The sequence below is a fragment of the Triticum aestivum genome, chromosome 5A, assembly GCF_018294505.1.
Source record: "Triticum aestivum cultivar Chinese Spring chromosome 5A, IWGSC CS RefSeq v2.1, whole genome shotgun sequence".
Lineage (NCBI taxonomy): Eukaryota > Viridiplantae > Streptophyta > Magnoliopsida > Poales > Poaceae > Triticum > Triticum aestivum.
Window position 1 is genome coordinate 615,646,921 of NC_057806.1, and position 15,341 is coordinate 615,662,261.

Consider the following 15,341-nt stretch of genomic DNA (forward strand, 5'->3'; position numbering starts at 1 on the left):
CCCGATTTTATTTTTGTTCCTTGCTTTTTGTTCCTGTTTAGTAATAAATAATTTATCTAGCCTCTATTATGATTGAGTTTTTATGTTTTAATTAGTGTTTGTGCCAAGTAGAACCTTTGGGATGACTTGGGGAAAGTCTTTGCGATCTTGCTGTAAAAAAACAGAAACTTTAGCGCTCACGAGATTTGCTGCTATGTTTTACTGGAGAGTGCTACTTAGTTGATTATTTTTGAAGATGATTAATAGATAAATTCCTCACGTCCTCCAATTTATTTTAGAATTTTTGGGGTTCCAGAAGTATACGTTTGATCCAGATTACTACAGACTGCTCTGTTTTTGACAGATTCTGTTTTCTATGTGTTGTTTGCTTATTTTGATGAATCTATGAGTAGTATTGGAGGATATGAACCATACATAAGTTGGAATATAGTAGATATTACACCAATATGAATTTATAATGAGTTCACAACAGTACCTAAGTGGTGATTTATTTTCTTATACTAATGGAGCTTACGAGTTTTCTGTTAAGTTTTGTGTTGTGGAGTTTTCAAGTTTTGGGTAATATTCGATGGACTATGTAACAAGGAGAGGCAAGAGCCTAAGCTTGGGGATGTCCAAGGCACCCCAAGGTAAAATCCAAGTACAACCAAAAGCCTAAGCTTGGGGATGCCCCGGAAGGCATCCCCTCTTTCGTCTTCGTCCATCGGTAACTTTACTTAGAGCTATATTTTTATTCACCACATGATATGTGTTTTGCTTGGAGCGTCTTGCATGATTTGAGTATTTGCTTTTTCGTTTACCATAATCATCCTTTCTGTACACACCTTTTTGGGGAGACACACATGTATTGGAATTGATTAGAATACTCTATGTGCTTCACTTATATCTTTTGAGTTGGATAATTTTGCTCTAGTGCTTTTCTTATATCTTTTAGAGCACGGCGGTGGTTTTATTTTATAAAAATTATTGATCTCTCATGCTTCACTTATAAAATTTTGAGAGTCCTTCAGAAAAGCATGGTAATTTGCTTTGGTTATGAATTTAGTCCTAATATGGTAGGCATCCAAGATCGGTATAATAAAAACTCTCATAAAAAGTGCATTGAGTACTAGGAGAAGTTTGATACTTGATAATTGTTTTGAGATATAAAGGTGGTAATATTAGAGTGTGCTAGTTGAGTAGTTGTGAATTTGAGAAATACTTGTTCTAAAGTTTGTGATTTCCGTAGCATGCACGTATGGTGAACCGTTATGTGATGAAGTCGGAGCATGATTTATTTATTGATTGTCTTCCTTATGAGTGGCGGTCGGGGACGAGCGATGGTATTTTCCTACCAATCTATCCCCCAGGAGCATGCGCGTAGTACTTTGTTTCGATAACTAATAAATTTTTGCAATAAGTATATGAGTTATTTATGACTAATGTTGAATCTATGAATTATACGCACTCTCACCCTTCCACCATTGCTAGCATTTCTAGTACCGCGTAACTTTCACCGGTACCATTAACCCACCATATACCTTCCTCGAAATACCCACCATACCTACCTATTATGGCATTTCCATAGCATTCCGAGATATATTGCCATGCAACTTTCCACCGTTCCGTTTACTGTGACACGCTTCATTATTGTCATATTGCTTTGCATTATCATGTAGTTGACATCATATTTGTGGCAAAGCCACCGTTCATAATTCTTTCATACATGTCACTCATGAGTCATTGCACATCCTGGTACACCACCGGAGGCATTCACATAGAGTCATATTTTGTTCCAAGAATTGAGTTGTAATTCTTGAGTTGTAAGTAAATCAAGTGTGATGATCATCATTATTACAGCATTATTCCCCAAGTGAGGAAAGAATAATGGAGACTATTATTCTCCCACAAGTCGGGATGAGACTCTGGACGAAAAAGAAAAATAAAGAAAAGAGGCCATAAAAAGAGAAAAAAAACCCAAATAAAAAATGAGAGAAAAAGAGAGAAGGTACAATGTTACTATCATTTTTCCACACTTGTGCTTCAAAGTAGCACCATGATCTTCATGATAGAGAGTCTCATATGTTATCACTTTCATATACTAGTGGGAATTTTTCATTATAGAACTTGGCCTGTATATTCCAATGATGGGCTTCCTCAAATGCCCTAGGTCTTTATGAGCGAGTAAGTTGGATGCACACCCACTTAGTTTCTTTTTTGAGCTTTCATACACTTATAGCTCTAGTGCCTCCGGTGCATGGCAATCCCTACTCACTCACATTAATATCTATTGATGGGCATCTTCATAGCCCATTGATACGCCTAGTTGATGTGAGACTATCTTCTCATTTTTGTCTTCTTCACAACCATCATTCTTTTTCACATATAGTGCTATGTCCATGGCTGACGCTCATGTATTGCGTGAAGATTGAAAAAGTTTGAGAACATCAAAAGTATGAAGCAATTGCTTGGCTTGTCATCGGAGTTGTGCATGATTTGAATACTTTGTGTGGTGAAGATAGAGCATAGCCAGACTATATGATTTTGTAGGGATAACTTTCTTTGGCCATGTTATTTTGAGAAGACATAATTGCTTAGTTAGTATGGTTGAAGTATTATTATTTTTATGTCAATATTAGACTTGATCTTCTTGTGTTTTTTTCCTGACTGGTTTTATTTTGAGAAGACATAATTGCTTAATTAGTTTTGATCTTCTCGCGTTTTTTCTGACTGGTTTTATTTTTCTGTTTTATTTCTGTTCATTTATAGCTTGTTCGTTTTTTATTTTATTTTCTTTCTTTCTGTTTGTATTTTTTCTTTTTCGTTATTTTTCCTGTTTCCATTTTGAATTGCATGACATTTGATTTTTTTTGATTTTTTCTTAAGTTAGTGATTTTTTAAAAACACAAATTCAAATTCGTGAATTTTTTTCCTCAAAGTTGTGGACTTATTTCTTCAAATATGTGAACTTTTCTGTCTTGAATTTACGAACATTTATTTTTAAAGTCAAGAACATTTTTCCTCAAATATGTGAATTTTCTTTCTCAAATTTGTGAAATTTTCCAAATTCATGAACTTTTTTAAATATGCGATGTTCTTAAATTCCTGAACTTTTACCAAATTCAAGAACTCTTTTTGAAAAGGTTTAACGGTCAAGCCAATAGTTAGCGGTTTAAGTCAAATCTCAACGTGTCTAGTCATTGGTCAGCGGATCCAATCAAACAATTTGTTTAGGCTAGTCCAATCAAACAGATAAAACCATGTTTTTTGGGGAGAAAGGTTCGCGCTGGCAGGTCAGCCCACAAACACAGTACTTCACGCGACAGTTTGCTCCATTGGTGCTCAAGGCGCCATATAGGAGCTCTCAAAAGAAAATAGTTAATCTCTTGGTGTTATTTTTAGCAATTCCCCCGGCGTCAACTACTCGAGGCTATGCGCCCGAAAAGGCGCAATGGGCCAGCCCAGTTTAGAGCTTTGATGCACGCCCGCGTATGTTTCATTGGCTGCTAGTTTGTTTTCATTTTTTCTATTTGTGGTCTTTTAGATTTTCTGTTCTTTCTACTCTGTTCATGTTTGTTCTTTTTTTTATTGTGAGTTTTTCTTTCTGTTTGTTTTTGTGGTTTTTTGGTTTGAGTAAAAACCTCCTTGGTCACTCGCTCTAGCTATGTACATGCCATTAAGAAAAGTTCTTTGTGCTCCAGCGCCGAAGCCAAGACGATGTGCAAAGCCTATGGTACATTAGTGTACAACCTGCAATGAAGAGAAAATGTTACTTATGTAAAGAACTACATAATTAGATAGCCAAAGAGCCAAACATATAGCCACCACCGCTACCACAATATGGGTAGAGTGTCTCTTACATATACCTCAGCATTATCAAACATATTTGACATACTACGAGAAGGATATAAATTAGAGGACACACTAATGTTAGACCAAACCGCATGAGCAAATTTATAATAAAAAACAGATGCTTAATCACCTTGTCCTATTTTTTTAAAAAGGAGGTTGATCTTCAACATCTGTGTCATGGTGATGCACACACGCATATTTAATAAAACTCGTAGATAAATATGAAGGCCATAACTGGTTGATAACAGAAATAAATGACTACACAAGTAACCTATTAGTGACTTGCCAGCTAAACCGTTTGAACAAATCATGTGCACTGCCGTCTCTAAATGACAACACCCAAAGGCTATGTGCTCCTGAGCTTCCACACCCTAAAGTAATGACCACACAAAGATTGACATGGTAGCCTTGAAAAGAACATGCAAAAAATTGAAGGTTTGTCCTGTTAAAATAATATCATGGCGGCAATTTAAAAATGCCCAAAGACACAAACTCTCACTCGGATGTGTGCCTTCATATTGGAGTGAATGTCGGCTAACCAGTTTCTGAATAAATTCAATATCATAGTCAGTGGCAAAAGGACATGGGAGAAAAATATGTTGAATCGTTTCCTCCACATCATGAAAATAATAATTAAAAGGGTTGACTTTAATTAATACATTATTTTTCCATATATATTGTGAGAGTCGAAAACATGTTGTGTGTTAATTAAAGCCGCATACATGGACTTGACAGTGAAATCGTCATTAAAATTTAACAAGCATCAAAATACATCAAGACATGTGTTAGGTTGACTGACATCGACCTTTGCACTAAATGCAGCCATGATTTCCACTTATACCCCATCAAAGCTCGACCAAACTGAATATTTTGGGGGCTCGGCCAAAGTACTGATGCCTTCCGTTTCACAATGTTATACAACTCGGGTATTGAAGAGTCAATTGGGTGTCCCTTAGCCAGATATCTTCACATAAGCTAGTAGTTCTTCCATTATCAATATTCAAAGAACGTCCATTGAAAAAAGAAGGTTTGACCCTCATCAAGCATTTCCAAAATGGTAAGTCATTAGGTCTCGGCTCCACTTGTGCAAGCATTTTGGAATGAAGCTATCTGTTACCAAGTAGCTCATGCCAAACACAATCCGTGTTAAAGTGTTTTACATCCTTACCAGTTACATTTGCAAGGTTATCCCTTATCAAAATCACTGTTTAACATAGATATCACAAGAATATCTCAACTTTTTTATAAAAAGTTGCAGCTTCCGCAAATCACTTATCTTCTATCGGAGATGTGATGGCGTCCATCAGTTAATCAATTACACCTGCATATACCACTAAGGAAACGACTCAAATACATCTGGATAAGTTTGCCCCTGTGAAATGGTCTTTAGATAGTTTGGTGTTTAAACAGGAACCAAGCCATTGGATGTCACCCATCCTATTTCGCCGACCAAAAACCAAATGGTCCCAAAACTTTTCCGGGAGCCGCTGGCTTCTCATATCATTAATACTGACATTATTCGGGATGATAATGATGATTTGCTTTGTTGGCCTTTAGCGCCGAATGGTAGTTGTTCTCCTAAATCTACTTACAAAATATGCTTACAAAACATTCATGCCCATCCTAGAACAACTCCCTCTCAAGTTTCTGTGGACTTAAAAAACTTTCTCAATATGGTGTGGAAGCACAAATCTTTGCTTCCTAAAATTAAAACGTTTGCTTGGCGTCTTCTCAGCAAGGCTCTGCCTACTGGTATGAGAGCAGGAAGATTCTCCAACCATATTCCTCAAATTTGCTCCAGATGTACTCAACAAGAGGATGATTTCCATCTTTTTTTCCTTTGTCATTTTGCTAGAGCTGCCTGGTTTGCTCATCCTTGGTATATTAGATCCGATGCTCTCGTTCATAATCAGGACTCTTTGCTTACCACCATTACTTCTTTAATGGGTTCACATCATCCTCATGCTTCGTTCCAGAATATTTTCAACTTTTTATGGACTTTATGGAAAGCTAGGAACGATTGTCTTTTTGAGCGCAGGAAAGGGCATCCTAATAGGATCCACGTTTTGGCTGCTACTATGGATTGTGCAATGCAGGCTGAGGCACTTTTGTCATCTGATGACCAACATAGTGTTACTAACAATCTTCATAATGAACAGCAAATTCCTATGCAGGGCAAATCCATCCAATCTGATCTCATCATTAAGGGGCCGAAGATTTATTCGGATACGGCTTTTCGAACTTCAAAAATACCAGGTGCTCTTCGAGGACAGGTTGGTACAGGTATTGGTATCTACTTTTCTCTCCCTGCTGATCATGGGGAGCTCAACATTCAGATTCAAGCTTCTGCACCTGTAACCATTGATCCCATTCAGGCGGAAGCCAAAGCCCTGGCCTGTGCTGCTCTGCTAGCAAACTTCTTAAATGTGCAGCAGCCTACTTTTTTAACTGACTGTCTTCCGCTTGCTTCTGCAGTAGCTTCTAAGAATATCTCCGATCCTGCTACGCCTTGGAATATCAGAAATTACTTGGCTTCTTTTATTAAAAGTTATACTAATCTCAATGCTCAGGTCTTTCATATTTCCAGGAATCTAAATGGAGTAGCTCACAACCTTGCTCAGCAGGTGTATCAGGCAACAAATCAACCTATAATGTCTTGCTCAACTCGATCACACGCTGCAGACCTCTGTCCAGTGGCGGCAACTTTAGCTCACTTCTCTGGCACAGGCTACCGTCTTCACAAGGTGTACTGCTACTAAGCTCAGAGGACGCTTCGACAAAGTTGTGATTTCTAGACTTCTTCTTCAAAGCTTTCTTCAGGATTGAAGACACCTTCACGCTTCTTACTTTCAGGATAGATCTACTAAGTGACCTTCTCGCATTCTTTTAGCTGCAGATCAACTGGTTGACTTGTTTCAACCTATCTTTGCTATTCCATTCAGCTTTTTTTTCTGGTTGTATCTCCTGCTCTGTATTCTCTGGCCTCTGAACCTTGTAATGACTCTTTAAGCTGTCAATGGAAATTGGGCACCTTCCTGGTGCCTTGCTTTGTTCAAAAAAAAAATGGTCCCAAAACTAGATCTATGTATAGGCGGGACGACGTTTAGTTGCTACGATGGCTCTATCATTGTCACCTACATGCATGGCTGCATGGTGGAAACCTTCCATGGTCAAAAATCAAAATCCCATGGCTAGTGTCCAAGTTGTCCTCGCATATCAGTATATCACATCACATTGTGTTGATAGTTCATATGTGCATTGGATAAATCCCATTGCAGATGATTCAAATGAAAAAGGCACAGAGTGGGAGGTCATAAGCACCTATACCGTAAATCCAATTTTCGACACAATCAAAAGACACATATGGTAGAATTGTAACCATAGAATATGACCTTAATCGAAATGCATACATTTATCTCTATATGGATTAATCCGGATGTGAATCCTTTCTCCAACAAGTTCGTTTTGTGATCCACCTTGTGGATAACCAACCCTCTTACTTAGTCGTCCAGTAAGTTTCTACATAGAAAAGGTCAATAGGTATGTGTCACTTGGCCCCCGTGTCGCTCTGCTTGGGGCGACACGAAATGGCGGTGAAACCCAAGCCACCACCCCCTTCACCCACTCCTCTCCTTGTCACCGCCTGTCGAGGTCTCCAACGAAGCCTGCATCATGGCCAAAGACAATGGAGGCGAAGATCTAGTTGCTCTCCCTCGGTGCAGAGGGCTATGAATCCCAAGGGCATCGTCCTCGGGTGGTGCAATGACACCTTCCGCGGCGAGTGACGGTCGTGGGTGTTGCTCCGCCTCCTTGGTCGTGCACGTATTGCATGGTATTCTTTTCACTTAAATGAATTTTTGTATTTGTAATTCATTGATACTGCAATTTGAATATTGCAATAATGTATATATATTGAAAATATGGTAGCCATTTATTGGCTAATTCGAATCCATCTGTACAATTCATAAAATTCTTATTGTTAAATTTCAAAATTCAAGTCTCTTGGCTCTTTTCATGCTTTCTCATAAATGGATTTAAAAATAGATTATTATTTTTGAAGATTGCATAAACCATTGCTTTGTCTGGGAGTAATGCTACATCTACAAAAGGTTACTTAAAACCTTTACAAACCAGTTGATTTGGAGGATTATGATTGGTAATAGGGGGATTAAGGGCCCACCCCCAGTTAAATTCAGGGGGAGAGAATTATAGTTTAAGAAGTTAAGTAAAACGTTTGTATATTTTTGTAGGTGTAGCATTATTGTTTTGTCTGGTGTCTTAAATACATAGAGTGACAATGGGTGTTAGTCACCGATCACGGCACATGGCTCATTCTCCCTGGGCCCGCGGCGGATCTAAAGGCCGCTTCCATCTCCCTCCCAACATCCTTCATACTACTGGATCTGGTCCCCAGGGGCCACTGGTCGCCGGATCCGTCGAAGGTGGAGCTTCCGGAGGCATGGACTATAACCGGGAGAAATCTTCGACTAGTTTTCGGGCCACAATGCCGGTGACGCTTCCTAATTTTGTCTCGCTCCTTGGAGGCATTGTCGAGGTTCGTTCCCTCTCCCTCTCGGTCTTATACCCGGACGAAAAACCTTGTCTAGTCAAAATTGGGTGGTTGCAGCGTGTCGTGCATCATCACCTCCTAGAAGGTGCCATCTTGGGTGTGCACTGGCGTTGTGGGGTGGTTTTTGGGCGTGCGCAATCCTCGGACATGGAGGGGCCGCCTTTGTGCTTCGTCTTGCTGGAACAATGTTCTTCCGTGGTTCTTTTTGTCTTTTTGATGCCCGGTCCATGTTTGCTTCCTCACCGGTTGGTCGACACCTTCGTCTTGGATGGGGAGGGGATAACGTTCCTTTTCCCCACTAGCAGGAAGACGACAATAGTGACATGGACATGTGTCTATTCCTACTTGCCAGATCTACTATCAACAACAATTTTTTTGTTCATTGTATGTATGTTTCTTCAACGACCTCATTTACAACAGTTTATTCTCTTCATGAGTGGATCTGTGAGCCTTGGCATGGTTCTTCACATGGTGTTCTAGGCGCAACAACATGGACAGCCTGAGAATCTCCCATGGTCCAGTAGAACCATAAACAATCCTTGCTCTAGGGTGGGTTGGTCCATCTTTGGTGGTACGATGCCCTTCGAACTAGGCGAGGGGTAGGGTCCCCTCCTAATTTTAAGAGTGGTACAAGGACGGCATCCATCTTTCAGAGTAGATAAGGGTGTCTTCTATCGTTATTCGGTTATGTCTCCAACAGAAGTGCGCACTCTATGCCATGTTGCTTCACTTGCGTTTGTTGTCCTTTGGTGCTTGTAAGTTGTTTCTGCAACACCATGTGGAAATTCACAAGGGCATGCACCTAAGTGTGGGAGCACCGACCTTGGTAGCCATGCAATTGCTTCATGATTCGTAAACTCGTTTATGCGATTCATTCTTAATTTCTTAACATCCAAAACATTAACGTGCGCATCAAGAGCGCTCTCTGGTTATGTACACGTCGATTTTTACTGTGACCGAGCGAGAAAAAAAAGGCAAAGAAAAACGCAGCGATTAATGCGAGGAGATGCTCCTTTTTCTTCTCCCACGCCTCTTCCTCGTTTTCTTCTCCGCACGGGCGGCTAGGGTTCCAGCAGCCGCCGCCACAACCTCCAGGGGTGATCTCCCCCACGCGACCACTCCTGCCCCCACCCCCTTTCAGTCGTCCTCCTCTCATCCACGGATGATCGTCACCCAAATTTCTCGGCGGTGGCGGGGCGATGCGGCGCATTCAAGTGATAGGGGCTGGGTGGCACGGGCTTGTTGAGATCGTGAGCGGCCAGCATGCTCCGTGAGGTCGTGGACGGCGAGGCTGGGTAGGGGAAAGGAGCAACCAGGAGGTCGCCGATGAGGTTCGCCCGCCGCGATGGGCTACGTCTACTACACCACGGTCTTCGTCGCCGTCGCCGTCTGGCTCGGCCTCGCCACGGCGGCCAGGATCGCCAACGCTGCCGCCTTCACGACCCTTGCCTCCGCCTGCCTCGCCACCTACGCCGCCGCTGTCTCTCGGACCCTGGCCGGGTGCCGCCCGCCTTCCTGCCCGACGTCGAGAGCGCCGAGACCCCGTCCACGAGGTCAAGCGCAAGGTGCGTGCCACCAATTCCCTTGGGCCTCTCGCTCTTGACTGGCTGCCACCTCATGTGGAGTCTTGGTTCCGTGGAGCGGAGTGGTTCTAGGTCCTTGCAAAATTTTCCATTCATTGATATTTCTCGTGGAATTAGGCAAGTTTGCTTCAAATGCGGTGCCTCCCAATAAGGCAAATGTGATTTAATGCCAATTTGCCTCCTTGGATTGGATCATCTACGACCATCTATGCGTATAACTATTCCATTATGCCGATTTGAGCTCAAAGTTGCGACGGTTAAATGAGGGACTTGATAGTAGATAAATAGATAGATAATTTAGATCCGAATCTGAGTGTTGGCCCCTGGAATCTTCCACCGTGTGTGTGGATCCAGTCTAAGTTTGAAGGTTTGTATAGTTAACAATGTATTGGATTTGATCCCACTCGCTATCACCCACTTATCTCATTCCCCATCACTCCGAGCAGCTCCTCCTCTTGGTCCGCTCAGCCTCGTCGTCTGCGCCCACCGTAGTCCCCTGGTCGCTGTAGGTTTGTGTGCCTTTGAGGCTTCCATGTGCTGCTTTAGTTTAGGCCAGCTCCTACACCCGTGGATCTGATCACACTAAATTGTTTTGGCTTAAATTTGTTCTCGTTTGCATCTCCTATTTCTCTTTTGGTTTCTTCTTGCTTCTGCTGCTCCCTTGGAATTTTGTTGGGGTATTTTGGCTGGTTGTTGAGTGTTTGTTCCTTGGATTTTAGCTGTCCACTTTCCTTTTCTTTCCCTTCTTTGATTTTTCTTTGGATGATCTCTCCTCATTTATGCTATATGGCTTATGTGTTGTTTTGTTGGTACTGATTTAGGTATCAGTTCCTACCCAGAGTCTTGTTCCTACCTCGAGCTTCCCTCAGACACGGCTTCGGTTGGTCATAGGTCGCTTGGTTGTTCAAGTATGTTTGGTGGCTCTTCGTTTAGAGTTGAGATGGACCATGCACTGGGTACGTACATCTTCTCATATCTCTCCATGTCCTTATTTTTCTTGTGCAATGAATGCCAGATTTGGACAACACTGATTGTTTGCGCAGTCCATGCTTTAACATTGAAATTGAGAAGATGAAATGATGGGTTTGGAACATGAACTATATTTACAATTGTTGAATACATAATTTTTTCTACTAAATTCTGGGCAGCGACTCCATAGCTAATAAGGATGATTATTTTATTTTTCAGCATTGGATGCGGAGCATTTTTACTATATGTAGCTACTTTCAAGCAAGTTTTGTTCTTAATTATCTTTTTCCTATCATTCTGATTCCGCACTGTACTCTTAGTTTCTCAGTAGTATGTGCTTAGTTTGCTCTTACTTGGGACAAACAATTACCTCAGACTGCAAGGAATGATGTAATGTAAGAAGAAAATTAGATCTGTGCTCCTATGTAAATTGTAATAGAACGGGTAGCCCATCTGCAAATGTATCAATCTTTCCTTTGAAATTTATGTCCTTAAGTTTTAAATCATTTTGATTTGAAGGACAAGTCTCGTTGCTATATGTCTTTGTGACAAAACACATTACTAATAAAAAAAACTTCAGTTTGGGTCTGCACCACAATTCCTAACAATTCAATGAAGGTCTGACTCTGTTTCATCCTTTTCTGTTCCTTCATCTGCAGTGGGTTCCAAAGATATATCCATAACTATTAATAACGGCTGCGAGGAGGTAGCCGATGGGGTTCTGCGACCAGACGAGGGAAAGGGCGTCGATCTCCCTCCTGCTCCCAATCGCCGGCATGACCACCATCGACTAGATCTTCACCACCTCCAGTACGCTCATTCTTTACCTCTCTGTAGCACTTGGATTCCTACACTCATGCCTACCATAGGTTTGTTTAGATCTTCTGGTCCTGTGCAATATGGAGATGTAAGCCTTACTTTCAAGATGTTGATGTTGTATTAAGTTGTTCAGATGTAATTCGGTCTATATTCTTTTCCTGATTGCTGTTGAATTACATAGTATCCCTGGAAGTTATGTTAGAAGGCACTGTTTGATGTATTATATTTCATGGTAGATGTGGGATTCGGTGTTAGATCGACGTTTTTTTACTGACAGATTAATTCACGTAATTATGTTTCTAGCTCAGGCTTATGATGTAGCTGCAGTTTTCTCTCTCTGCGATTCACCTGATCACATCCTATTTTACTGTGTTACTGTCCCAATTTTCCTTGTAAAATTTTTCTGTTCCTCTTATCCTTTGGGCATTGCAGGCTACATATATGTAGAATTGGTTGTCTCCAGTAGTAGCATTTAATTTATTGTGGTCTGGAGCAAGTGATGAAGGCTTTGACGTGCAAGATCTTAACTTTATATGTTGGCAAGAGTGTTAGGTTTAATCTTGATTGTGTCTGCATTTTTTAGTTTGCTTCCGTTCTGCATGTAGTTCATGTTACTGCTCTTGTGGTACAAGGCTTACCAGAATATATGTGCAGACAATTACCAGAGCTTTTGGGTGGTTTGTGCACATGCTCAAACCAGGGAGGATGCCTGAAGTCCAACAAAGGCCCTTGGAGTGACCCTTAAATTATGAAGGTAGTTTTCTTTCTTTCTAAATCTGCTACTGCTGTCTTACTGTGTTATATTCCTTATGGTACGACAGGATATCTGACTTGCCTGCTACAACTGCTTATGAACTCTTTTCTTATTGCAGATCATACATAACATGGAATCATCTGTATTAAGTGATATTGTGCAAGTATCTGATATAGAAGAAACTATTGCAGGCTCTGTAAGATTGCATGTGCTTAAGGCAAGATTAACAAATGTCTGATCTATGAGCTCTCATTTGTTCAATGAGTCAATCTCTTCTCAGTTTTAACGTTTTATGCACTGTCCCTTCTTCTTTCAGCTGCCAAAAAGAATTAGTGATACATCAAATGCTGAATCAGGTTCAGATGTTGATGATTTTGGATCCCCTATAGCCGCTGAAGATGTTAAATTCATAGTTTGGCTAACGTTTTATGCCCTGTCCCTGCTTCTTTCAGTTACCAAAAAGAATTATTGATAGATCAGATGCTGAATCAGGTTCAAATGTTGATGATCTTGGATCCCCGCATAGCCCCTGAAGATGTTCACGTAAGTGTTTAATTTGTATAGAATTAAATCACCTGGTTTGCATTAGCATTTCAAAGAGGGCAAAATAGCATACTGCTTGTGTGGGAAAAATGTTGGTATCTTGGTGTTAGTTTTAGATGTGAGCACTAATGCTTATTGGCTATAGTTGTGTTTTTTTATCGGAAGTATGCTAGCAGTCATCATATATTGGCCAAGTTGAATTTGTGTTGGGTATATCAAGATGAAGATCAAGAGAATTCCGATGAAAGGCATCATGTTAATTCTGATGTGGAAATGGATGATTCCAAGTCTCTAGAGAACTCTGAAAGGTGTTCTGTTTATTTGGTTCCTTAGCCGTGGCTTCATGAGGTCCCTTTCTTAAGCTAAACTAAAGCACTTAATGTTAGCTTATCTTCGCTTTTGAATTAAATGTAATACATCGTATTACTCGTTTACGCTCCATGGGTGAGAAGTACATATCCTCTTAGATGTACCACTACGTATGATGGTTTTGAACTCAAATAATGTATTACAATGTATGTTTGATCGATGTGATACTAATAGTATCTATATCGTACATATCCTCATTACATGAGTGAGGTTCAAGACTAAACATGGTAAAACATGACAGCTGGATGTGCGTGAGACAAGATAAGAGCGCACAGGCCCGCTCAGGTGGCGCCCCAGCCTCTAGTGGGGTCCATACATGACAACTTTTGGTTGCTTCACACATGCATCCTGCTTCTCATGCTCTTTTTCTTTTGACTTTTCAATTTGAATATTCATGTTTCCTGAACATGGGGTCCATACATGACAACTTTTGGTTATATCTTTTTAATCAAAAGTACTATTTATGTTTCGTTTACATATTCATATTCATTGCAAGGAGGAATTTGAAAGAAGACACCATTTAAACATGCTTTTATAAGTTTTAACGAAATTATCAAGTTTTATTAAAATTTGAGAGTGGTAATATTATGTTTTACTTGGTACATTTCTAAAATGAAAAAAGGAATTATTTCGTACAAGAAGGAAAAGAAGATGAATCTCTGAGCCTGGATCATTCTTGTTTTCTCAAATAAAGCCTGAATTATTCTCAACAGAAGTTCCGAATGTGCGGATGCCTTGAGATGCCACATGCCTGGACCGACGACGACGACGACCGGCTATTACTGGCGTCGGCCGGGGGTTGCCCCTAAGGGGATCCCGCACGAGTGACTGACCAGGGGAGCGAAGAGCTTGCGGACCGCAGAGTCGGGGAAGAGGTCGCGGATGCACCTGTCGCCGACCCTCTGCAGCACGCTAGGCTCACGTGGCTGGCGGGCTCCGGGGATGCAAGCCACTCGACGATGTCGACCGCGCAGCTCTTCGCCTGCAGCACCACCTTCCAGCATTCAGCCGCAGCCTCGGCCACCTCGCCCTCGCCCGGGAACAGAAGAGCCGGGACGTCCGTCGCGGGTGCTGACGGCACGGTAGTACCTGTCGTGGTAGCCGGCGGGATGGATATCGCCATCGTTCGAGTGGACGTGAGGACGAGGAGCTGCGCCGCGAGGAGGGTGAAGGTGCCGACCGTGATATTGCCTGCCATTGCTATGTATGGGGGTGGAAGGATGGTTATGGGAATGGCATTGGCATGTACTAACAGTCGTCAAGGGTAATTGCGTTGGAGTTTCTCAGATTGAGTTAATTTGATCAAAATGGATTACGCTACTACCGTACCGAGTCAACAACAGGTTCTATAGCTAATTATCGTTATGTAACCTCAATTACAGACCCAGTGCAGGAGTTTCGCGTCCGGCGGTTTTCGTCTTCTCAGGCAACGTCAGCGTTTACCGGAAGGAATGTGCTTTGGAGCACATGAATGGAGATGAGTCTTTACAGTCTGGAGAGTATAGAGTATGTGTCCCCACTCCCCGTCCAACGACCCACATCGGCTTTGCCCTTGCCGCTCGTGGCGAACTACTCCCTCTGTAAACTAATATAAAAGCGTTTAGAATATTAAAATAATGATCTAAATGCTTTTATATTAGTTTACAGAGAAATACTTATTATTCGTCTCATAAAGAAAATATTGGTATTGTGCATGCTATGAGGGATCTGGCTGGTCATGGTGGGTGCTCGCCTTCTTCCTCTCTGGTGGGAGTTTTGTGACGCTGGGTGGGTCGTGAAGTGCAACCAAGGTGTGGTTTGCATGGACTAGTGGAGTGCCTGTAACTATGTACTACCTCTGTTTCTAAATATAAAACGTTTTGACAGTGTAAATTGGATTGTCAAATGTCTTATATATTTTTCT

The 15,341-nt window shown here is 41.4% G+C and overlaps 1 protein-coding gene across 5 annotated transcripts; it reads left to right on the forward strand.

Moving 5' to 3' along the window:
- Positions 1-9,401: 9,401 nt before the first annotated feature.
- LOC123107966 (uncharacterized) lies at positions 9,402-14,458 on the forward strand. Of its 5 annotated transcripts, XR_006451818.1 has the most exons (7): positions 9,402-9,966; positions 10,806-10,940; positions 11,613-11,763; positions 12,427-12,526; positions 12,645-12,882; positions 12,979-13,069; positions 14,152-14,458. XR_006451818.1 is itself a non-coding variant. In XM_044529842.1 (5 exons), the coding sequence occupies exons 1-4, from the start codon at positions 9,747-9,749 to the stop codon at positions 12,515-12,517; spliced, it is 597 nt and encodes a 198-aa protein (XP_044385777.1). In that variant the 5' UTR covers positions 9,402-9,746; the 3' UTR covers positions 12,518-12,526; positions 12,645-13,503. The 5 variants fall into 5 exon arrangements, 2 of the variants coding, with proteins under 2 accessions (XP_044385777.1, XP_044385776.1); XR_006451816.1 differs by having other exon boundaries at positions 12,645-13,069; XR_006451817.1 differs by lacking the exon at positions 14,152-14,458 and having other exon boundaries at positions 12,979-13,503.
- The last annotated feature ends 883 nt before the right edge of the window (positions 14,459-15,341 follow it).

What these genes read in the sequence shown, in the direction of transcription:
- LOC123107966 (XM_044529841.1), top strand. Translation starts at nt 9,747, where the DNA reads ATGGGCTACGTCTACTACACCACGGTCTTCGTCGCCGTCGCCGTCTGG. An exon ending in TCCACGAGGTCAAGCGCAAG is followed by an intron (nt 9,967 to 10,805) that starts GTGCGTGCCACC and finishes GTACTGATTTAG; the next exon opens with GTATCAGTTCCTACCCAGAG. An exon ending in TGAGATGGACCATGCACTGG is followed by an intron (nt 10,941 to 11,612) that starts GTACGTACATCT and finishes CTTCATCTGCAG; the next exon opens with TGGGTTCCAAAGATATATCC.